This window comes from Hippocampus guttulatus, chromosome 9, assembly GCF_054856545.1.
Source record: "Hippocampus guttulatus isolate MCC_2025c chromosome 9, RoL_Hgut_1.0, whole genome shotgun sequence".
In the NCBI taxonomy this organism is placed as follows: domain Eukaryota; kingdom Metazoa; phylum Chordata; class Actinopteri; order Syngnathiformes; family Syngnathidae; genus Hippocampus; species Hippocampus guttulatus.
Genome location: NC_141269.1, coordinates 18,899,400 through 18,925,141, shown reverse-complemented (window position 1 = coordinate 18,925,141; position 25,742 = coordinate 18,899,400). Strand labels below are relative to the sequence as shown.

At 39.8% G+C, this 25,742-nt stretch overlaps 1 protein-coding gene across 1 annotated transcript; it reads right to left on the bottom strand.

Annotated features, from left to right (window-relative positions):
- Positions 1-1,254: 1,254 nt before the first annotated feature.
- On the bottom strand, positions 1,255-24,224 carry LOC147200676 (testis-expressed protein 2-like). Its single transcript, XM_086119564.1, has 13 exons — positions 24,066-24,224; positions 23,510-23,601; positions 14,087-15,590; positions 13,727-13,927; positions 12,834-13,140; positions 12,425-12,648; positions 12,172-12,336; positions 9,886-9,985; positions 7,478-7,595; positions 6,814-6,927; positions 4,956-5,171; positions 4,097-4,217; positions 1,255-2,968 (listed from the first exon to the last, which is right to left on the bottom strand). Exons 3-13 carry the CDS (start codon positions 15,569-15,571, stop codon positions 2,825-2,827), a joined length of 3,195 nt encoding a protein of 1,064 aa, XP_085975690.1. The 5' UTR covers positions 15,572-15,590; positions 23,510-23,601; positions 24,066-24,224; the 3' UTR covers positions 1,255-2,824.
- Positions 24,225-25,742: the final 1,518 nt, after the last annotated feature.

The following is a 25,742-nucleotide window of genomic DNA, read 5'->3' as shown; positions in this document are numbered from 1 at the left end:
CACATTTTCAGCATGACGTCTCTGATCCACTGGTGAAAGGACACTTTGATCCTCTCCCCTTTCATCTATAACTGCTTCAGACAACAAAGTGTATGCAGAAAAGTGGTGAAGATTGCACGACTGTCTGTGTCCTATGTGTTGTGTTGTGTTATTTTTGTTATTTTGACTTCAAAATGGCGCCGCGAGAGTGGCTGCCTTTCCAGCAGCTCCTATATTTTGTTGTTCTACTTCTTCCTTTCATAACTTTGCTGCTGTGAATTGGGAATTTCTCCATTGCGAGACTAATAAAGGTTTTTTTATCTTATCTTAATGATAAATACAACAAAACACAATGTGGCAAAAGGTCGACAGTTCGAGTCCCCTCCTCTTCACTCTCATGACCCATGACTGCACTCCAGCATCCAGCTTCAAAAACCTCCTCATTAAATTTGCGGATGACATACATACAGTAACTCTGGTGGGACTCATCAAAAACGATGACGAGACACTCTCCAGGAGTGATTAAGCAGGCTGGCCACGTGATACACTTTTGACATGAAGTGTTTAGTCCAGCATGATGCTATAGAGCTAGATCCGAGCATTGGCTCAACTCTTATGCTATCAATGCGTGTTCTCAAACAGCTTTGCAAACGTTGTGACACAAGTAACCCAAATGGTAAATTAAGAGCCGAAAAAAATTGTTTTCAATTCTCTTAACCCACAATGGTAATATCTTGCTTCTCCAAATACTGTATGTTGCTGTTGGCATTAAACCTTCCTGGGTTAGTCCCTCAATGTCACTGCAGTCCCATCTTTTTTTTCCACTTTATTGGACACCGGGATCTCAATCAAGCTGTCGCCCATGTTTGACTTGAACTACATCTGTTCTCTGCTGAGATTGGAAAAAAAAACATTAAGACTACAGTACTTTCACAAAGTCAGTATAAAGTACATACAGTACATATATGTTGCACATACAGCACATTTGACAATAAAGTTGTACTTGATTTTCAAATGTAGGTTGGAAAATTATCATAAAAACTCAAGTAACCAAGGTGTAAAAATACTTAAGTATGACTTCATGACTACCCACCACTTGTAATGAGCTGCAAGTGAAGTCACCAAATGATGCATTTTTTCATCCGTCAGAAATTTGTACTTTATCATTTGTGTGCTTTGTACCTAACACCACCATTCAGAGCAGTCACGTCGAGAGACAAAAAACACCGTACCCCTGGTACCTCCGGCCTCACCCCTGATCCAATAAAAAAGAGATTTCATCAATTTGAGATTTATTCTGCTCCATAAATAAGATAGATACACAATGACTAAATTTGGCCTTAAAAATTGCACATCCATTTTAACAGGTCAGTAATAATTCAGACACAAACAGCTGCGATCTTCATATACCCTCAAAATCGTGATTCAATTCATTCCAAAGTAGACAGAAACAGAAGCCACCCGTCACTTTGTGTAAAATACACTTGACAAAAAGCTGCTACTAAGGCATATGGGTAAACAATCACATTGACTCATCGCGGATACTTACAATAATGGGGGGGCGGGGGGATTCCTGTAAACAATGATAAACGTGATGTAGCAATTGTAACTTACGGTAACACATAACATTGATTGTAATGGATGCGTGTGTACCTTTTAGCAGAGATGTCTGGCACTTTATTCACAATGGTAGGACTGGTTAACGTTGGAAGTATGACATATCGATTTTTCTCCCAAAAAAGTAACCTACAAGCCTATACATTCTTGGCAAGCGAGTCTTTGCGAAAAGAGTACCGTTGCATCATCAAACAGACTACCAGTCGCACTTACAGGATGAGTTTACAAATGGTAATGAGAGCCCTCTGCAAGCTTGGCCTTTCATTTCAGTTGCTGAATTCAATTTACTTCAAACCCTTCAATGTTTGTTAAAGATAAACGTTGCAAAGATAATGACACCAACATAATTATCGAAACACACTGTACATAGTTTTATCACAAGAACGTCAAAAGGAAAACGTCTCCGTGCAGTCATTTGCATACCTCAATCAAAAAGTTACACTCTTCATTTTATCATTAAAGAAGCAAAACCACCCACACGTACTTTCAATAGATGTGTTAAACAAAAAAACTTCTCAGTAGACTTTTACACCTCTTCCACATCATTCATTAGTCGACGCAGCATTTTTAGATCATTGCACTTGTGTTCACTTGTAGGTATGGAATGTACACAGTAAATTCTCATTTTCTGCCCTTGGGCATTATTCCCAGACAGGCATGGATCAAGGGCGTTATTGGCATAAGCGTAAGACGGCATTCAGGTTGAAATCACAGCACAAAGAAATACTTTTCGTGAGCACCTGATCAACAACAACCCTGCTTTACATTTTAGTTGCCCCCTCAAAACCCGCTACGCTGTCTGCTCGCTTTCTATGGCCTCAATAGCGTCTTCTTTTTTGAAGGCCTTAAGACATCTGGTGAATGCTATATATCTATATCTGTAGCGCAAGAAGGAGGTCAGACATCGCGCCCTAAGAGCTAAAACCAAGCCATTCAATCACCCATTACCTTTTTTTCTTCCATGAAAATCCTTCCAAACGTGACAAATGCGATATATCAGAGCAGCACATACATTCTTCTTTAGTGACAGTATTTGTGTTAACGATCTTGTTCATTTACATTTCCTATCGGTTGGGTGATACTGTAAAGCATTCACACAGTGAGAGACGACAGTGTTTCTGTCAATCTCCGATCAACTTTAACCCCAAGTTCCACTTTGGGTTATCTGTATTTTAGGGGGAATACTGTATTGTAAACAGGCTTTTTTTTTTCTTTTTTTTTTTTGTGGCTAGCTGGTGCCGTCGGTCTCCGGGTGGGACGGCTGTTGGTCCGCTGCAGAAGAAGCCAAAGTACCAGCAGCGGTTCGTTGGTCCATGGCTGAGTGCATGATTGTCAGCCACACATCGTCCATGTTTGGCATTACAAAAATTTTCTGAAAAAAAGCAGAGAAAGAGTGACGAGATCATTGACTGGTTATTGTTTACACATTTCGACTCATGTATAAACAAAATGAATCCCAGGAATCTGTTTTACCTCCAATTCATATATGGGGGGAAAAAAAAATTCTAATTGGAAACAAAGGAAATAAAAATAAAATGTTCCAAAATTCAACTGTCACAATTCTGAAAATATCTCTGTGGTAAGCAATCAGGCAAGCCAAAGAAAAGCTAATCACATCTAGACTTCAATTTTCGTCGTATGCAGAACAGAGCTGGGAACTGATAACTGGGACTAAATCAGTATGCAATTTGGTGGACGAGTGAAAACGAGATGAAAATGTAGTTCATTAAATAAAGACCGGGCAAAAATCTATGGACATTTTCGTTCATGAACAAAGACGAGACCAAAATAATAGGATTTCTTGGCACTGATGACCAACTCTCTCGATGAAGTTCACGCACGATTCACATGCCCGGTGCCTCAGGTCTGCGGACCAGACATTATTAGAAGTACCAAGAACTAAGTGGAGGCTAAGAGGGGATCGAGCCTTTTCCGTTGCTGGTCCCTTTCTTTGGAATGAACGTCCCACTGAACATTCGGCAAGCCCTCTCGCTGACCATCTTTAAAACTCGTCTCAAAACTCACTTGTATTCTTTGGCATTTGACTCGGAATGACTCAAACTTGATCTTAGTTTTACCGTTTTGTGCTTTCTACTGTCTTTGTTTGTTTTATTGTTGCATGTATGATATTTGCTCCATGTACAACACTTTGTATACAGCGATGGCTGTTTTGAAGTGCTCTATAAATACAGTTGAGTTAAGAGTTGAGTTTTTGTCGACTAGAACTAGACAAATAAAATTCCATTTTCTTGGGAGTAAAATAAAGATGAAAATGCTCAACTTATAGTCGACTAAAACGGGACAGGGTTGACTCACTGTCATCAAACAAAAACAGTCGTGATTGAAACAGGCTTGAAACTGAGACTAAATTTTAAAATGGTGGATAAAATTGAACTACTGATCAGCACGACATCATTAATTGAACACATAGAGATGTTTGTCTTTCTAAGATTGAGTGACTGGGAATCTAAATGCTATGCAATAAACGGCGCATGAGTACCTGAAGCTCCTGCTCCAGTTTTTTCTCGATCCAGTCAGTAACATGAGCCAGAGTCACTTCTCTTTCTCCCAGTTTAGGTCGTGCCTTCAATTCCAAGTGCGGGGGCTTCCTAAAGCCATACCTGAAAAACATATTCCCAAACATTCGGTTAAAAGTTTACATTTACGACAACAAGAAGGCAGCTAACTCACTGCAGTTTTTGATGTTAAAAGTGCATGATATTCATTTCACAGGTGTTAGAGGAATCTATGAGCAAAATTGTATCATGTTTAAAGTTTCATTTAATCTGGGCACATCTAAACGTTTGGGTGCGTATCCAGCACCCCCAAATTCCTGTGCACAAAGCCGGAGGGCTGTTGAAGTCCACAATTAGCACGTCAATACAGGTGGGCGATCACGGGGGAGAGGGTGAAACTCGGTCACAAAAGGGGAATGAATAATTCGGGAACAGCGGTTCAACAACAAAAGACGAGTTGAGAACACCCGTCGCGCCCAGGCGACATTGGCCATCCGCAAAGTCTGCAACATGTCAATTCGATGTAGACCAGACAGAAAAGGCGCCAACGTACTGGTGGTTCCATGTTTAACACAGGTAACCAATCACTACAGAGGGGCCGGACCGTGGGTGCGGTATGCAAATATCGGGGGCAGTGTTTTCCTTGTATGTTACAATAAAAGCCTGAATTGGCGGGAAGGGAGCTCGAGTGTGATCGCGGAGCAACTAACCGTCGTTCGCTCTCAGAGATCCGCTCCCGCCGATATTGAAGACAATTTTCCTGTGTGCCGAGTCATTTCTTTAACTTTGTCCGAGAAAATCTCTGACAACAGAGTATGAAGATGAAACTCTCTTTCAACATACCAAATCCTGTCAGTGGGCGGGGGTGGTATATTGACAGCAAGAGTTCCTTGCAGTTTCTGCAACTCCACCGTTAGAAGGAGAGGGGTGTTGGATACCTCCTCCATCTTCTTTTTGATGAACTCTGTCTCCGTGGCTTTCTGGAAGTATTTGGACCTGGTGATCTTGTCGACAAAGCGCATGATTTTGCTGGGTTTGTGTCCTCCAACAAAAGCATATCTAGATGAAAATTACAAGATAACATTGTAAAATCTGAAGTTGTTTATTCACTCTATCCTGCAACGGATTCATCAGTCATGAACTCACCGCATGTCACTGTGATGAACCTGACTACGGTACATATGTTGCCACTTTTGAGAGCAATAGATCAGTACAAAATGTACAGACCAGTACAAAAGAGCACAACTTTCTCAGGTCATTCAATTGATTGCAACTGGACTGTTCTGGTTGTCTTAGCGCAGGTACAAGCTAGGATTTCTCAACACTTCTTTTTTTCTTTGTTATTTATTTATTTATTTTTAGCTTTAGCAGACCTCACACAACGATATAAGATTTTAAAAAAAAAATCAGGCAATTAACAGCTACTGTCGTATTATTGGTGGGGTGCTTCAATAATCTCAACACTGAGCACCACACATGCACACACACACACACGCACACGCACATTCACAAAGATCCACTTCCACCACCAATGACCACAGAAACAGAAATCACGAGTGATAATACCTGGTCACTCAAAATCAAAGAAGTGATGCTCACGGACACACGCTGACGTGACCTGCTGGAGCGTTGTACAATGGCGATCTTTGGAATATACTTTTTACAGATTTTCTTTTCTTGACTCCAACTTTCTTGTTCATCCACTGAGTCAAACAGCTCGAGAGTCATCAGCTTTTCGCTCCACACATGGACATTTTTGGACAGAGATACTGAACACGTAATAACCAAATACTCCTTTGGTCCTCATTATTGGGACAAATCCACACTTCACACACCACAGACATAAAGATAATCTCATAGGACAATCTAATAACGAGGCACCGAGAATTGAACGACCTGGCTGAATTTGAATCTTCACAAGCAATCAGGCACCTTGTATTTAATTTCTTAATCAGCAGAGGGAAGCATGGTGCCCACAATCTGTGGCATTCACTCAAGTTGAAAGAAACAAGGAAATGCTTTGGTTCAGCTGAAACAAGGAAATGCTTTGGTTCTCCGGTAGTGCGAGTCACCGATACCAAATTACTCAGCAATGTAGTAGCTATGGGTCACTGTGCAGTGACACATAGGAAAATGAGTACCGTATTTTTCGCACTAAAAGGCACACCCAAAAGCCTTCCATTTTCGTAAAAGCCCACAGCACGCCTTAAAATCGGATGCGCCTTGTGTATGGTCATTACTGTAATATTTCGACCCTAAAATGGCTCCTTGCTCGAGACATATTGACAGCGCAGAGTTCAAACTTAGGGCGATCGGTTACGCAGTTGAACACGGAAATAGAGCGGCGGCAAGAGAGTTCAACGTTAATTAGTCAATTTTATAACTTGCTGTTGGTTAAATGAGCTGTGTCGCTGCTTTATTAAATAAGTTTTACTGACATCTGATCGTCGCTATATAAATCAGGGTGTAGTGTTCTGTCAGCATTTCCTTGAGCATAGCTCTATCTAGTGGATGCATTGTAGATTGCATCTTATAATGCATGAAATTTTTTTAAATATAGGCCATTAATTGAAGGTGCCTCATAATCCAGTGCACCTTTTAGTGTGGAAAATACAGTATCTCCTCTTCTGGGAAACATCAGTAGGTGCCCAACACAAGCTTGTTGCAGCACAGATGATAACATTTAGAGACCCTTCCTCACCCTTCTGCTCCAGGGACTTCATTTGATTGCTCAGTGGCATCTTCTTCATCCGATGAGCCTGCGCTGGAGGACTCCTCATCACTGTCAGCCAGGCAGTAAGTTCGGGGTCTGGATCTATCACAACACCAACAGACATACAATTCAATTACTGCAGGGCCCCCCTTGTTCACATCCTGTATCACATCTCCACGGTCTGTGCAAACCCATAACACGCTTCTCTGTGTGATTTACCCCCCAAGAATGTACAGGCACATTGCATATTAATAACATAGTTGTCGATTAACTCGACATATTATTGCTCTACATTTCTGATAAGGGGTTCTCGAGAATAATATTGAATTCACTACACTTATAGATATAAAATGCCACATCCCAAACCCAGCAGGCATAGAATGATGAATGTGGTCAATCAGCACTTACCAACAACAGAAATGTATCCGTACAACCGCAGCATAAAAGCAGAATCCAAGAAAGTAGAAAGGAGGAAGAGAAGTCAGAAAAATCAAGAAAAACAGGTGAAGTTGACTCGACAAAACGTGATTTTTGAAGACGAAGAGTAGCGTTATATATATTATATGCAGGGGGAAAACCCATAAAACAGAAGATGGAAACAACCAAGTCCCCTTTTTTTCAATTAGTGATGATTATCATTTGGATTCTTTACCCATCTTCCCCGAAACGGAGGCTTTCTCCTTCCTTGCCCAGGCGAATCAGGTTCATCTTAGTTTCAAGGGTCATCAGGAAGGAACCGCTGTAGGAAATGTCCAAGTCAAACCACAGACCTGTGGGGGAAAAGTTAAAATGAGAGGGCTAAAATTTTGAAAGTGGGCCGATTTGTAAGCCAACATGAATAGTGCTACGATCAAGTGCCTTGAATTTTGGCTCATGTTCCATTTGTATGCATAGGATGTCTCTGGGAACTCCGGTTTCTTCCCCCATTCCAAAAAAAAAAAAAAGTTAGGCTGACCGACGAGACTAAATTGCGTGAATACTTCTTCATAAAGTTTGAAAAGTACGGTTATTCATATAAATGTTCTACTTCTTCCTTTCATAACTTTGCTGCTGTGAATTGGGAATTGCGAGACTAATAAAGGTTTTCTTATCTTAAAGGCAATACTTAGTTGCTACTCCTTTGTCATGGCTTACTTGCAGCATTACCAAACATGAAGAAGGTTGAAAAGAAGGTGATGCAATTAAAATTGGCATGGAATATTTTGAGTGGAGGGGTTGAAACATCCATCCATCCATTTTCCTATCCGCTTATCCTCATCAGGGTGTGCTGGAGCCGATCCCAGCTGTCTTTGGGCAGTAGGAGGGGGACACCCCGAATCGGTTGCCAGCCAATTGCAGAGGACACAGAGCGCGCTCATACTCAGACCCCCTTGGAACAATTTAGAGTGTTCCATTAATCTGCCATGCATATTTTTGGAATGTGGAAGGAAACTGGAGTACCGGTACCTGGATAAAACCCATGCAGGCCCATGGAGAACATGCTAACTCCACACAGGAAGGCCGGAGCCGGAATCGAACGCTGCACCTCTGCACTGTGAGGCCAACGCACTAACCAGTCGACCCCCGGGCCACAGGGTTGAAACAGTGCACAAATATAATCCAATTTAAGAAGCGCTATAGGGATTTGCAATATAGGCAGGAATGAGAAAGTGTGATAATCCTAAACAGATTGGTTATCATTTACCAGTAATTTGGTTGCAGATTTATTGGGTTGTTCATTCGCCTAACCTTACAAAACAATGAGGAAACAAGAGGTTTGTTATCTCATAAATCCATCATTCAAAACCTTCTTTTGCTGAAGATCGACTTTTCGATCAACCAACCTCCGGCGATCGACCCGTTACCACACACACACATACACACGCACGCCATGATGACACGGAGGCATGCGACACTCTTTTGCAGCCTGTTAACTATCGTAGCTCACAAGTACCGTTTTAAAGTGCTTCCCTCGGCCCGCTAGATTCCGATTCTTTGCCCGTGCCCTCTGTGAATTGTATGTGAAACAAACTATGAATGAGAATAATGATGACGATAAAAGATATAGCGCAACAGCTCTGATCACAAGCTGCAATTGCAGACTGCTGAGCGCTCACAACTTCCGGTGACGCAGGTGACGTGTCACCATAGGTTAAAGATTTACCTGCTTTATTAAATTTTATTTTTTAAATACTTTTTTGTGAAAGTGAGACTGATATAATGATTAGGGTGCCGTGTGCATCAACACAAAAAATATATACTGTATATTACTAACATGCACAAAGACGCACACATGGTTGGGTTTTTTTTTTTCACCTCTACACCACTCGCGATCGACTTTGAACCAGTCTGCGATCGACGTAATGGACACCCTTGGACAAGACATTTCCTGATGAAAACTGCTAGCACGGTTGTTGTTGATCTGTTTGGCCATTCAGGCATGTAATAAATTGAACATTCTTCAAATCCACAACTTCTCACAGAGTGCCTGTTCATTCCAGTAGAGGTTATGCAATCTGCATGTGAAATGTCAGCGTAGGCAAAGGGTGCAAATGTGTTCTTTGTTTTCAAGCCAAGAAAGAAAAATAAAATATTTTACGAGAGACAAAACAGCCAGAATTGGTTTTATACAATTGTGCCTCTGGAGTGCCTGTGCAGCCATCAAGTGTGAAATTAAACAACCAAACAGCTGCTAGTTGTCAATTCCCAAAAATAACTCTGTGAGCAAAGCTGTTTGTAATTTTACGTAATATAGTCCGTAAATATGTACACCGCTGTGAAAAAGTATTTCTCCCATTCTCATATCGGTGATTTCTTGCATAGTTTCCCAACTTCAATGTCTAAGGTCATCAAAAAAAAAAAAAGGATAACCCAAGTAAATATAAAATGCAGTTTTTAAATGGTGACTGTATTAAAGAAAAAAACCTAGTCAAAGCTACCTGGCCCTGTGTAAAAAAGTATTTGTCACCCTTGTTAAAACATGCACTACGGAAATCCCAAATAATCCATGGGATAATCGATAGGATAACCGATTCTATAGAGATTTGTTAGTGACAGCCCCAATTCTTTTCTTTTGCTAACCTTTGTAGTCAATGGAAGGATTGGATGCGCCAAGGATCTTCGGCGTGGCCACACCCATGTCTAATTCTTTCAGGGCTAGCTCATTCATGAAGTATGGCAACTGGAAAATAGAAGAAGAAATTACTTTTTCCCCCAAACATATTTTACAATTTGGAATAACATTAAAAAAAATTGACAAAAAGTACAATCCTAAATTCCAATGGGACCTTGTGTGAAACACAGATAAAAACAGGAGTTCAAATCCATTTTGACCTATTCAATTGGAATAAACAACAAAGTAACGATATTTCATATTCAAACTGATGAACGTAGACAGGGAGGTCGTTATAACAAGTTTCCAAAAAGCTGAGACAGGAACGAGCAACACTTAGACTGGGAGAGTTGAGAAAAACTCAAAAAAACACCTGTTTGGAAAATTCCAGAAGTGAACAGGTTAATTGGAAACAGGTTAAGGTCACAATTGGGTAAAAAAAGGAGAATCCCTGGAAGGCTCAGTTGTTCACCAGGAAGAATGCGGCGTGAGCGAAAAGACCAACAGTTTTGGTACAATATTTCTCAACAAGCAAGGGATTTAGGGATTTCATCATCAACGTTCGCTAATATCACAAACGATTCAGAGAATCTCTGGAAAGCAGCAAGGCCAAAAACTAACAAAACAACATTAAAAACCTGTGACCTTTGATCCCTCAGGTGGCACTGCATACAAAAAGCTGGCATCATTGCGTAAAGGAAGTTGCCATGTGGGCTCAGCAACACTTAAGAAAACCACCAGTTAACTCGTAACGTCCCGTCTAGCAAGATTTCGTAATTTTTGTAAAATATCATGAAATGTTCTTGTGAGACTCGCAACAGGACGTGAAATCATTGAGAGGTAAAGGGCATGCAGGATAAATTTCCATGGTCATCCCCTCCCTGGGGCACGACGGCCCCCTGGCCGGGCGCACTTCCCCCGCTGCGGTGTACCACGACCGGCTCCAGGTGGACCTGGAAAGGCTTGGGGAGGCCAAGGGGTTTCGGTATCCGTCGCACTGCCATGTCCTACAATGCTCCCCTGTCTCGACCTCGCCGCACAGCGGGACAATGCTCGCTGTGCCCTTCACTCAGACGGGGCCCCCCACTCCCGGCGCGGCCTCCCAACAGCAAGCCATGTTTCACTATGTCTCCCGTCTGTCCTCCGTCAAACCAGCACTCGTCGCTGTAGCTGCTGGAGGCATTGTCACATGACGTGGTAATGCAAAAAGTAAATGTGTTTTCATGATACTTTTACAATATACTTTTATTTTGACATGTCTCAAAAACCACCTCATGACAACATAAAAACCTTTTGATGACATTTTTTTTCCGAAATTTAAGTGTTTTCCCCTGAGGGCAATGTTAAAACCAGCTTCTAATGGCATAGGGGTGTGTGCTTACTATTACTACTTATGCAGAAAGGTACATACGGGTTTGGAGTAGCATATGCTACCACTCAAGCAACGCCTTTTTCAGGAATGCTCCTGCTTATTTCAAGAAGAAAACGTCACGCTACATTTGGCAGATCTGTCTCTTGAAAACGTGTAGCATGTTATGAAGCTCAAAATACAGTCAACAGAGATCTTGGACAGTTGAGCAGCTGCAAGGGTTGCATCAAGCAAGACTGGGAAAGAAATCCGCCTACAAACATTGAAAATGTGCTGTTCTCGGTTCCCAAATGTTTGAGTGTTGTTAGGAAAGGAAAGATGAGGTAACGTAGTGGTAAACATTTCATAGCTTTTTTGAAATGTTTGAAAAGGTATCAAAAATGTGATCGGTTTGAAGATTGGATGTCTTGTCCTTGTAGTGCATTCAACTAAATGTATAATGAAAAGGATTTGAAAAACAAGAATTCCGTTTTATTTATGTTTTACACAACGTCTCGATTTAATTTGAATTGAGGATTCTATACACCACAACTACAGAGAAATAACACCCCAAGAAACCTTGTTTGTACATGTCAGTCCCTTGTGGATATGTCTGTGCTCAAACATTTTCCAGCATGGGACTGAGACTACAATCTCAACAAATTGAAGAAGAAAAGCAATTAGGATCTATTATGGAGTCTGCAACTATATTATTGTCAAACAAATAATGGCTAGAAGACAGGAAACAAATGCTAAAGTTAAAAAAAAATCTTAAATTAAAACGCCACTGTCTGAATCCTTCGCGTGCCCCATTCTAAACCTTGACAAACATGCAAAATGACTTTCTTCACTGATTAAAATTCTTACACTTGTAGAGGAATCATGAAATGGGCCTCAAGCTGCTCACCCGTATCTTGCTGAGTTTCATTTGAATCTTCTTGGAGACAACTTCAGCCCAGTAAGGCTCCCGCAGAAAATCCCAGAAGAGCCGGCCAACAGCTGCATTCACCCAGGCAACAGCGTCCTCCCCCTCCTCCTTGAGCTGTTCCTGCTCTGAGGTGGGGCTCTGAAGCTATAGAAACAATACCGGGTATGTTGACAAACATACACACAAGTAAGAATATCGAAGCGCTCGTGATTCTACTATCCAATGATGATACCTTCTTTTCAGCTCCAGGGCTGCTCTGGGGACAGTGAAGCTCAGAGCTGGTAGCTGGGGATTTGAGTGCAATTGGCTTTGTCAATAATGAAGCCATGTAGACAGTGTAGTCCAAAAGCTGGGTTTTGACACTGCCTGCTGTTGGGGAATCTTTTGTCCTGGGCTGTGATGCGAGGGCTTCATCCAGACTGCTGCGGCTACTACTCCGACTGTGAGAGCTGAGCGCTGTGGGCAGTAATTGAAAGAAAAAAAAAACGGGCTGAGGAATAGACAGTTTTCAGAGGCTTTCATTTGATATTCATGTGTATTTATGGATGATGATGTAATCAACAATGAATCATTTACTAAAAGCAACAGTTATATAGCAGCAAAGGAGAATGTTTTTGAGGAAAATAAATGATTGTGCTCACCACTTCTGGAGCTTGCAGGACTTGTAACTTTCTTCAAATCTATCTTCAGCATAGAAGCTGACATAAACCTTTGGAACCACTCTTCCTTCTCCCTCCCAGTCCTTCCAAACAGATAAAGAGTCAGATCTCTGCTGGAGGACATTGGCCGGTTTGGCTCTTGAGTTCCTCCTGTCCCCTCTTTTCTGTTCTCACTGGTGTCACCTTCCACCTTAGATATGAAATCATCCTGTTTTCCAAGTTCGATGCAGATAGGATATTTTTTGTTCCATATCCGTTTCCTGGCCAGGCTTTGAGGCAATAAATGCACCTAGAAGATGGTTTGGAGCACATTGGTGAAATATACTTTAAAATTACATAGAGCAGGGGTCACCAAGGTGGTGCTCACAGGCACGAGTTAGACCCCCAAGGACTACACGAGTAGCCCATAAACAAAACAGCTCACCAGTGATGGGATATTAGGATTTTCTAGCAATGTTGTAGAATGATTAACTGAAAATGTAAAGACTGGCAGGGTGCTATATAAGTGTGGCATATTGATATTTATCTGTTTCCTAAGTACTATGAGAAACCATTGATGGCTTTCTTCACATGCATGAATTTAACAACTGATGAGAAAAAAACCCAAACTAATAGTAACATACAAGTATTATAATAATAACATTACTCACGGTAATTTAAGCATGTATATCAAACAGGTACTGCTTTTTCACATTAATCAGTAGCCAAGAAATAGCTCTCAGTCTCAAAAAGGTTGGTGACCCCTGATGTAGTAGAGAGAGAGAAAGTGAGTGTGTGTGTGTGTGTGTGTGTGTTTGTGTGCGTGCGTGTGGTGTGGTGTGAGATAAAGCACGCGTGTTGCTTTTATGGCGGAAACAAGTCATTCAGGAACATACTTTGCTGTTGGTCAGATCATAGATCTTCTGACTGATGTAGGTTACATCTGGTTTTGGTTCGTTGTGTATGGCACGTCGAGCAATATTGTGGTTTGGTTTCGACAGACGGATGACGGAGCCCTCCAAGCGGACAAACACAGAGTGTGTCAATGTGGCATGATAGGTTTCTGGGTCATAGTTTGTTATTTCATTCATCCAGCCCTGAAGAGGAAGAACATTTGACATGTTTTACGTTTTAACAAAGACTTTTAACAATGAGCTTTCAATAAATACACACTTATGTTTGCATTTACTTGGTCAAGAAAATGTTAGGTGAATACCTCACTAATAAATTGCGTTTACCAATAGATTTTGACTGACCTTAAATATTTCTGGTTCTTTAATGTCTAATTGTGGAAGATTCCACAATTTTCCATGGTTTTTACAATATGTGAAAGGTCTGTCATGTTTTGGTCCAGCCAGCCACACAACTCCTATTGTGACGAAGAATCCTAGAGCCACTCCAATCAGCACGCCTCTGACATGGTCTGGCAAAGGCAATATAAAAAACCCATAGACCAGAATAGTAAGGATGAAAAGGGTCTTGTGCGGCACACTAGGTGAGGGCTCAGCATCTTCCGTTTCATTCTCGATGCAAGGTTCAGTAGTGCCGCTTAATGGCAGCTGAGGCTGCCCATCAGTTCCAGTACCAACATCATTGTCGGTAGTACTAGATTCAAAGTCCTCGCTGTACAAAATGCAAAAGTCCTCATCCTCTTGTTTTGCAAGAGCAGACATTGAGCACTTATCCAAAGATATTGGGAAGGAGGAGGATTTGTTGGGGCTCTTCATGCCAAAAGGTGCCACATGAGAATCTGCTGGAGCAGAGGTTCCACTTTCTGGACTTTCCCGCTCCAATTCACTGCCTTCTTCCTCTTTGATGCAGTCGTTGTTGTTGCTTTCAAGGTGGCCAGTGACAGAGTTCAGGTTATAGAGTTCGGATGCACTGGCAGATAGAGCCTTTGGCCGACTGAGGCTACTGCTGCTCTTTTCATCCATGATCTTACTCAGGAGTTGTAGTGGTTCGTAGATGGCCTCAGAGAAACGACGTTTAGTGTCTTCAATTCGTGCTTCAACCTCTGATACTTTGAAGAAGCTGCGGTTATCTGGCGAAATCAGCGGTGAACAAGGGGCTGTTTTTGAATCACTAGCTGCTGATGTAGTAGTATTGTGCATCCTGGAGTGAGTTAATTGCTTGAAGAGTTGCAGATTAAGGCGGGACTCTGAAAGGCGATTGGGTGAAGAGTCCTGTGATGTGTCAGACGATAAGGATTTAACCAGGGATTTCATAATATGCCGATGTCTTGTTGTGGGAGCAGTCATAGAAGAGACTCCATCTTTCGACTCAACGTCAGAAGATAACGATTTCATCAAAGTTAGAAAGGACTTGTCAGCAGACGGAAAACTCAAAGATTTGGTCGGTGATGAGTTCGAACTTGTGCCTTTTTGCTCAGCAAGATGTGGCAACGAAGTGGTGTGAGAAGTAGAAAGTGGTGAACGTTTGGTAGAATGGGCTGTGGGAGCCACATCACCGGAACCGTCTGATTGCTGTGCTTCAAACATCTCCTCACTAGCCTCAACTCCGGTCACAATATTGAATTCATCCTGAGTGGTGGATGTGGAGGAGACCGATGTGGTGTACAGCTCTTCCTCCTCCTCCTCTTCCTCCTTCCCAAAAGCTGAGAAGTGGATTGTAAGGGTCTCATTTGACTCTGATCGACGCACATGGAGCTTAGAGGCCAAAGCCGGTGGCTGTTTGTCTGTGGAGAAAGTGCTTTCTGCATGGCTAGGGTGCTGGCTAGTCATTGCAGTCCTCCCGCGTAGTCTGTAAGAAGAAAAAGACAACACTAGTTAAGTGAGTAGTGAGTGCAGAAATAATATTTGAAAATCACGAGTCATTGTACAGATATAAAACCGCTTTAAAAATAAATAAGGTAAACATGGTTATTGAGAACCACAGCGTTTCCCAGTGCACATTCTCCAACAGATTTGATGTACAAACCCAATTCCAATGAAGTTGGGACTTGAAACATATATAAAAACAGAACACAATGATTTGCAAATCATGTTGAACCTATGTTTAATCACCACAAATACAAGATATTTGATGTTCAAACTGACCAACCTTTAGCAAACAATCATTAACTTTCAATTTTATGGCTACAAAATGTTCCAAAAAAGCTGGGACAGGTGGCAAAAAAGACTGAGATAGTTGAGGAACAAACACTCATCAAACACATGTTTGGAACATCCCACAGGTTTACAGACTAATTGAGAACAAGTAGGTGTCCTGATTGGGTATAAAAGGAATTTCCCTGAATTGCTCAGCCATTCACAAACAAAGATGGGGCGAGGTTCTAGTCATTGTGAACAACTGCGTGAGAAAATAGGCAAACAAGTTTAGGGACAATGCTCCTCAAAAATACAATGGCAAAGAATTTAGGGATTTTATCATCTCCGGTCCCTAATACCACAAAAGGTCCAAAGAATCTGGAGAAATCACTGCATGTAAGCGGCAAAGCCGAAAACTCTCATGGGATGCCTGTGACCTTCGATTCCTCATGTGGCACGGGAACAAAAACTGATTTCTAATTTTGAAGAATAATTTTTGAAGGTTAACTCCAGGGACCTGAAGCAATATTTTTATTCCTCAATAAAAATATGCCAATGTTATGAATGAAAATTACTTTCTTTTGGGGGGGGGGGGGATAATGAAGTTTTCATTTCTTCAATTCACATTTTGTATAGCAGTAAATTGTGGAAAAACATTTTTCAGAAGGGCAATGTATCAAACAAATATAAATTTCTGTTTGAACTTTGAGTGGGTTGTATGGTTGACTCTTTTGGTTAAGCTAAATTGATTTTTTTTAAAAAGGAAAGAAAAAATCTACTGTAACATAATTTTGAGAACAGTTATTGTGTCAATCTCTCAAGTCAACGTCAAAAGTTAGCACTGTATTGGGAAAACAAACAAATAACAGCAATAAAAATATTCAATATTCTATATTAATACAGTATACTTTAAACCTCATAAGCAACTCCTCCCTCCCGGATGACGCATACCTTAATTAATTTCCAGTTCGGGTCCCAACAATCAACTCTCTTGTGTCAATTCTTACACCAATTGCGAATTGATTATTGCAAGTAATCAAAAACAGATCTGATATATTGATACATAACGCAGTTATTTTACATTTGGCTTTTTACTCTCCTACTAAATGGTAAAATAGTGAGGCTCGTTTGTCTACAATGTCTTCCTTGATAATTTGACATGCCCTTTAAATGACAACCAGAAGTAATCAAACCAGTATGATGTGGAGTTTGAAAAACACATGAACATTATTTTACCTCAAAGAAATGGTCCTACTTTCTTGGTTTTTGCTTTAAGTTGCAGGCCATTTGACTGAAAGATTGAATTTTGTATTGCAGACTTTGTTTGCTTTCACAATATTATCAAGAGACTTAATATGTCTGACTTGCAACTTTGAACATCATTTACTTTACCACTGCACAAGAAAACGTTAGTGATAGCCTACAGCGTGTTCTGACTTGTATCCAAATTTAGGTTATATTCTACCACTATTAAATTCAACTTGATCATAAACCAAAGCAACCCCTTCCGCAGTCAAATATTTAACGTGCATTGTAGGTGAACGTATGCTTGTGTTTTAGTGTTTTTTTTCATTTTCTGACCAGCGTGCATCAAAAATGCTTATGCGGTCTAACAGTACATTCGTATTCATTTTCAGATTTCTCTGTGCAATAAAGAGTGCCACCAAGTTCTCACTCGGAACATACTACGTACGGGACAGGAAATGTGACAACTACACCATATCAAAGTTGCGGCAAACGATAGCTTAAATGTTAAATATAGCTGCTCTGTTAACATCGTCTTCCAGGTGGCCTTAAATTCCTAAAAAAGAATCATCTATAGCTTTATACAAGCGGAGAACAGAGACATCTCCAACCAAGATGAAAACAACCATATCTAATACTGGAACGTTCAAAAGAGAGAAACGGCTCCCTAATGTGGCTACAAAGACTTCCCCGTTTTCTCCAAATTGAACTTTCAACGGTTACATCATGAACTTGAACTTCCATTCATTCATACAAATTATGGACACTCAACTTTTATACATGGCAGGTTTCTTTAAAGCAAAATTGATGTGAAAGAGGTCCTGTCACGTCCATTTGTGCTGACATTTCTCATGTGTACAAGGCTACCTCGTCTTTAGGCAAAATTATAACAGGGAGAAAATTAAACAGAATATCTTAAATACATCATTTTTCAAGGTGCTCATTTAAGTGGTTAAAAGTAGTATGTCCTAATGGTTTTTCCTTTCATATCACAGCCGAGCTCACATGATCGTGTCCAGTTAACCATAACAATACATCATTGTTGTCAGGGCAATGTAATTGGGCAAAGCATTTCTTAGTTAAGCCAGAGTGACAAAGGACTACATTGTTATTAAGTGAATGAACAACTCATGGGAGACTATAATGGTGCGGGTTATGTCATGGTTTAAAAAAAAATCTGTGGCTCATTGGGAGTGACTCTGCTCAAAATTCTTAAAAGAGTGACTTGGATTTTATAAGCGATAGCTGCACTAAACATCTTGGCACAAACTAAATGAGTAAAGGTGTTTACTGATGCTGAGGCTAATGACTTTCCAACAAAAGATTGCCTTGAACATTATACAGAAAGAAACATTAACTTAACTCCATGACCCTTAAAAAAAAAAAAAAAAAGACAGACCCAAGTTAGGCTTTTTCTTTAGAATGCAGAAGTGCTTTCCTTTTTTCAGCAGGGAAAAGGTTAGTGCAGTGCACTTTTTTTAATCAGTCTTGGACTACAGTGACCTCATTTATTTGCATGCTTCTTCAACAGGAGTTCCACTCAGTCCTACGTCATTACAGATGCATCAGCTCAAACCCACAACTGCATTCTGTATAAAACTGTACAACGATCCTCCCTCTACATTAGAATGAAAACCCACACACTGATTTCTATTGTTAAATCGCTTGTGGATAAACTTCCTCTTTACATTTCACATCTGCTTGTATACCTTAGTAGTGTTCACAGGAAAAGCTCATCAGAAAAATTGCTATGAACTACACCATTGACAAGAACACAACATATTAAAAGAGTTCTTTCATCATATGCTCGTGTTCTTTGGAATGAACTTCAAGCCACATTAAATTTGGAATCACTCCCGTCAGTCTAGTTTTAAACTCACTCATGACTGAAAAATACAACTGTTAACTTCATGCCTTTTCTGTTACGCATGCTACACCTGTATGTCAACCTCACTACTGTGTGAAGTGTTTATTGTAATCTAGTTGTTTGTGTTGTAGCTTTGTTTCGTCTCATGTCTTGTGCTATGGCGCAGGTCTGAGATCAGTAAATTAGGTTAATAATAAAGTTTAATCATAAAGCCACCACAAATGCACATAGTTTATTCTGAAAATAATATACAGCTCGAACACGAGCTTGTTGTGGGCGGCCGAGGCAACATAAACAAAAGCGGGGGAGCCGAGCCGAGCTATGGCTAATCTAATCACTAATAGCGAACGCAATGGTTCAGAAAACGCATGAATGGATAGCAAATGCTGTGACATTGCACTGAACTTGTAATCCAAATGGTCCTTGAAGTGCAGCTATGGTGAGTGGTATTTTTAATCACTGTTTATTTTGGTCTCAAATGACTTCCACATGAAAATGGATAGGAGCACGAAAATGTTTGGAGTCCTGCATTTATTTAAAATGATGTGTGTGCGCGTGTATGTGTGTGCAAAGTGCATTGTAGAAATGTCACTGCGAGTGATTTATTTTTTGAAGCCGTCCTGTTAAATATAGTGCATAAAACACGAGTGGGGGTGCCAACAAAACATGACTGTCTTTATAAATAGGTAGTGATACGCAGAGTTCAAAAAGGGGACTGTACATTGTCGCTGACCACTTTTTGGTATCATACACCGAGCCGACTGCATTGGCAGGAAGCGGGATTGAAATCTTTGTTTTAAGATACAACAACAGATCTATTTGTAGTATAAGGGAAAAACATGTTAGCATTTATCTGCATCGTTTGGAGAGGCAGGAAGTTATTGGGTATCTGCATCGGTACAAAAAATTGTTATTGCTCATCCCTGATTGAAAGCCATGTGAAACAATTGATTAGTTGCATGAGGTAAACTGTTCAATGCAGACAGAGAGACAGACAGATACTTAATTCATCCCAGACGGGAAAGTAGATTTGCTTGCTTCACAACAAAGTTATTGTTAACAAAATAAGCTTATGAAGGCAACATTTGCAGCGGTAGGGCCACAGCCAAATAACCTCGCCACCATCTCACCGATAGACACACAAACCCACTGTAATTATGATACAATGATGATGAACGGTAAAAAGATACTTGTATGCCAGCTTTTGTTCATATGGTGTTTAAATCATAAATTGGCGAGTAATTTATATGAAAAGTGGCACTAACAATCTTGAAAAAAAAGCACCAAAGAATTTTACACTATATCTGATACTTTTGGTATCTTACAACATGCCAAAAGTCCAACACAAACTCAAGGTTGTCACATTCTTGATCACGTTATCGCTACAGGTGTTGACATTTCATCTGTTGATGATAAAGATGTGTTGATGTTAAAGCTCTTTCAGATCATTTCTGTGTGTACTTGAATTAACTATATCTGATCCCCAAATTTCAGACAACCATTGTGCCAATCAAAAAAAAGCTTATATATATATATATATATATATATATTAGAGCTGTCAGTTTAGCGCTTTTTTATTGCCATTAATTTAAATTAATTTTAACGGGATTAATTTTTTTCTCGCGAGATTAACGCGGCACACGTCACAAGCGGATGTTACGTTGCTCTATAAATAGACTAGAAACAAAACAACAAGCGCGCTGCAGAAGTCCACGCCCATGTCTGTTTTGCCAGCCACGGCAGCGCGAGACACCGAAAACAGATACTTAAAGAGTTTATGAATGGAAAGTTTACTTTTAAAAAGTTGCCAGATTGCTCCACTGACAAGACCAAAGTTACCTGTATCATACAGGTATACGATGTATGCCACTGATGCGATTGTTACCTGTTTGGAACTATTTTGTGCGGAAGGTTACAGCGTTCCGTGTCCATATAAATAGAGCGGGTGGAGCTTCTCTGTGTTCGTCTGACAGTGACGGTGCGCTGCAGTGGTAGCGACCTAGCGAAAATAAAACGTCTCCAGTGTTGTCATCGAACCAAGTGTAGTCATCTGAAATGATGTCTACACCAAACCGTAGAGAGACTTCCGCGCAAGAAGGACCAACAGAATCAACATAGCCTGACTGCTGTGTTCAAAGCAAACTTGAGAAAAACGAAGTATGCAACCATGGTTTAAATCCACTATAGGCTGAGTACTATAGTTTCCCTTTGATATGCACTTTATCATGTTATATTGCTCTGTTTTGAGTCCATAAAAAGAGCTGTTAAAGCTGCTGTTGTGTGACAAAATATTTTTTTCACTGTTGTTGATGGACAGTAATATTGTGTGAGAGATTATGTGTGAATAACTGTTCCAAGTGAAAAATGTTCATGTCAAATTGAAAATTGAAATTGTTATTTCAGTAAATATTTGCATTTTGCACATAGAAAACGGATTCATGATTCCATGTTGATGAGAGCATTAAAATGGGGAAAAATAGGATAAAAAATATAAAGGGAAATTCAGAAACGATAAAAAATGCGTGAGTAATCACGATTAATTTTTTAGTTCATTTAAGTTAATTATGACAGTTGCATTTTTAATTAGATTAAATATTTTAATCGTTTGACAGCTCTAATATATATATATATATATATATATATATATATATATATATATATATATATATATGAGAACACAAGCAAGACATTTATGAACATCATGACTGTATCACCAACTGTGAATGCGGAGACTGCTGATGATGAACTTCTGGATAAAAACACTTGGAAAATTTCAAATGCCCTGGATGCTGTTACTCCGACTAAAACTAAGACCATTTCATGCCGACCTAAAACATCTTGGAGGTGCAATACGAGCACGTGACTGGAGAAAAACTAAACTCCAAAGGTCATTTTGACGTGGTTAGACAATGTCTTTGTAGTTTTAAAGCTTTAGTAAAAGGCAGACAACACTTTTCTGAAATCATTGGTAAGGACTAAACATCACACGCACTCTATTTTCTCTAGTCGACAAACTCACAAATCCCCCAACTCCTCTCAACAGATAAATGCAATGAATTTGCCTGCTACTTTCGTGAAAAAGTCCAATACATGGGGTGAAATATCATCGCAAACCAGCAAAATTACAAAAGGATGCAACACTAAAAATCACCCAGGAACAATTACATAACCGTGACATAAATTGACAGTGGCTCCAAAAAATAATAATAATAATTTAAAAAAAAACTGATTTGGTTGAGCAGTTGAAACAATCAACTCGCTGTCTTGACTCAATACCACCTGACTCTTGCAAAACTACAGTGAAATCTGTTCAAAGTTACAGCAAATAATCTCAATCAAAATGTGATGATTCTTTTGTCCAAAACCATCCAGTCCTAACAGCCTGTTGCGCCAACTTCTTAGGGTCTCTCCACACAAATTCAAGACCCTGATATTAAATTTCAAGAATTTTTCAACACTTTTGAAGGTATTTATTCCAAATTCATAAATTCAATGCTTTTAAATATCTACGGGGACACTGCAAACAGTCCCAAGGCATTCATTTGAATGCTTGGATACTTCATACAGTAACAAAAAAGGCACATTTCTTAAGTATGACTATTGTGTTTTATGAAAACAAAAATATTCATTATTACTATTACACAGTGTTACACAATACAAACAAAAGTATCTTATTCTTAAAAGACAAAATAAAGCTATGCATCTTTAGTTTAGCTGCTCAAAGCTCTGCCTGAGCTTGACGTGTGATGCATTCAACAAACAAGAGGGAAAACAACCCCAAGTAAAACAAAACTGCCACGACCTGTTTTACCGCATTTCAAGACGTAGAGACACAGCTGTTTGCCTTTCAAACAGACCGCACACCAACTACTGCATCACTGGACCCTTTGGTAATTCGACCATTGTTGACACTTGCACTCTTCACCTCTCTTTTTTTAAGCAATGCTTTGTGCCACAGGTGTTAAACTCCTGGCCCCGTGGCCACCACATTATTTCATGTGGCCAGTGAAAGAAAATTGTTTGTGTCAACTTGCATGATACTTGCTAAAATCTGGATCGAAATGTCAAATTGTCACGTGTGATAAGTAATTTTGAGAATTTGGAATAATTGTAAGAATGCGTGAGATTTTTCTGCAACTTTCTCCACATTTGAGTAATTGTCTTGAGGCTATGTTTCTGGAGAGCTAATTTGCCTATTCTATTTCCAAAAGGTTTATGCACATCACTGGGCACTAGGCTTTCCATGTGATGAAAGCTGTATGACTGAGTAATCCTTTCCAGTATGTATATTAACAGTGAACATGTATGTGTCGTGTACTTTGTCCCATAAGACGTGTTTGGATTCTTAAAAAATATGCTTATTTGTGTATTTACATTTGATTCTACTCAGGTTCCTACTATATTTCTTTCAATCTCCGCCCTCTTCTCTCTATCTGGCTGGACTTTATCCTCACAGAAGGTCATTTGTAGCTCAGGAAACCGATCGATAATGAGTTCACATTTACTGGCAAAGTGCTTACCTTGTATTCTCAGTGCCATTCAATGCAGCAGGGGACGTCCATCTGCCCACTTCAGAGTCATGTTTCACATCTTCATGATATTCAGGCGACTTCTGTAAAAATACCACAAGAATAATTTTGAGTGAAAAAGAAAAATATACACCGATTGTGGGATATACTGTTTTGAGTCTTTGACTAATGTACAACAACAGTCACATAATAGGTGAGTGTTGTCAAGCAGACTGCAGTGGTAGTAGTATTATGAACCGTGTTCCAAGTCGATGGAGACGTAAACGTCTGTGCTTCAAAAGTCTTCACGAGCTCTTGACAAATATCAGGCAACGCTCACGAAACATACGCACTGCTAGTTGAGCAAACATAGATTCTAATACCAACATCAATTGACAGTCTTCCTCAACTCTCCAAAGTAGACGTTAGAAAACAAAATACACGAAAGAGAAAGTGGTTAGCTTGCTACAACTTAAATCCCAGTGTTGGCAAGTCAAGTCTTCGTTGGTCGAAGGTTACCTCGCCACTGTTAGAACAGGCTTGCGAAAATCAAAACAGAATAGCTTACCGGGGACAACAAACTTAATTTTCCCGAAATACGTCAAAGAACGCAGATTTTCCTGAAAATAATCGAATTTCTTTCCACACCACTACATGTACAAACGGGTGTCATCGGTTGGCCAACTGTTCACCGTCCTGCTTCGCCTGTTGACAACTGACTCAATTCCTTATAGGTAGGGGAAAAAAACACACAAAACAACGATTGGTTGTCGTAAAGGCCGAAATAGTCAAGCACCGAGTATCGATCATAGCCTCACCGTGCACTGGAGTCGTTTCGAGCGATGTTTCTAAGCAGCTACTTAGTGAGTCTAGAACAGATGAGGCAGATGTGAAGGAAAAACAATGTTGCCATCTAGTGTAATGGTTTGGTATTAGGATAACACTGAAAAATATGGGCATGCACTCCATTTACGTTCCGAAAGGCAGACCTTAATCATCTTTTGTCCAGTAAAATGGATGAATGGGTGGATGGTTGGGAAATTCACTCTTTCCACAACGAAAACAACACAAAGCAAAACATGCATGCCTAATTGCAAACACTCTTAAAAAGGAGAAAAACACCAAACATCGATAAAAAAAATAAGAATAAGGCGTGAAATTTGATGCATGGGGTAAGGTGCAAGGGGAAATTGCAATACAATGAAGGTTTACCTGTGTCTTATATGTTTTGTTGTGTTTTTTTGACTTCAAGTTGGTGCCGCGAGAGTGGCTGCCTTTCCAGCATCTCCTATTTTTGTTCTTCTACTTTTTCCTCTCATAACTTTGCTGCTGTGAAGTGGGAATTTCTCCATTGTGAGACTATTAAAGGTTATAACTAGTAAAGCTATCTTCTCTTATCTTATCTTGTTGCAATAAATACAAACATCAATAAATAAATAAATCTGAATCCAATCTTAAGAGTCACTAAATAAAATTTATAGTGCATATAGTCAGGAGTATATGTTTATATTATAGTTATATGATTTATTTACATTATGTAAACATGTTTCTGAGCTGGTGAGCACGTCTGTCTCACAAACCGGGTACTCCGGGTTCCTCCCACATTCACAGGGTGAATGGATGTATATAATCCCGATACAAACCAAAAGTTGTAAAAATATCACGGTTAAGGGTAAAGTATGAGCCTTAATGGAGACTTATTTCTTCTTACTTTTTTTCTTTTCTGATTGATATAAAAATCATTTATTAGATATAAACACATAACGGGGTAGGACTAGATAAGTTTTTTACTTCTTCCTACTCCCTTGAACATAATAACTGTTGAATGAAGACTGATTTCTTTCTTTTTACTATTTTATCTACCTTATTTTCTGTCAAATTATTACTGTATATATGTTTTTATGTTCAATAAACAACCAAAAAAAACATTCCAAAAACACTCATGGTAAGTTAATTAAAAACTCTAAATTGTCCTTAGGTGTGATTGTGAGTGTGAATGGTTGTTCGTCCGTGTGCTCTGCGATTGGCGGCAACCAGTTCAGGGAATAACCCGGCTGCTTCCCGAAGTCAGCTGCAAAGGCTCCAACACACCTGCGACCTTTGTGAGGTCACATGATGGATGACGTTTTTTGGTATTTCTAACTGAAGAATTACCACTTGTGTGAAGATCATAACATTAAATCAATGGTTCATCATTTTTAACATTCATCAAATATATATCACCACTCACATTTATCACAAAGAG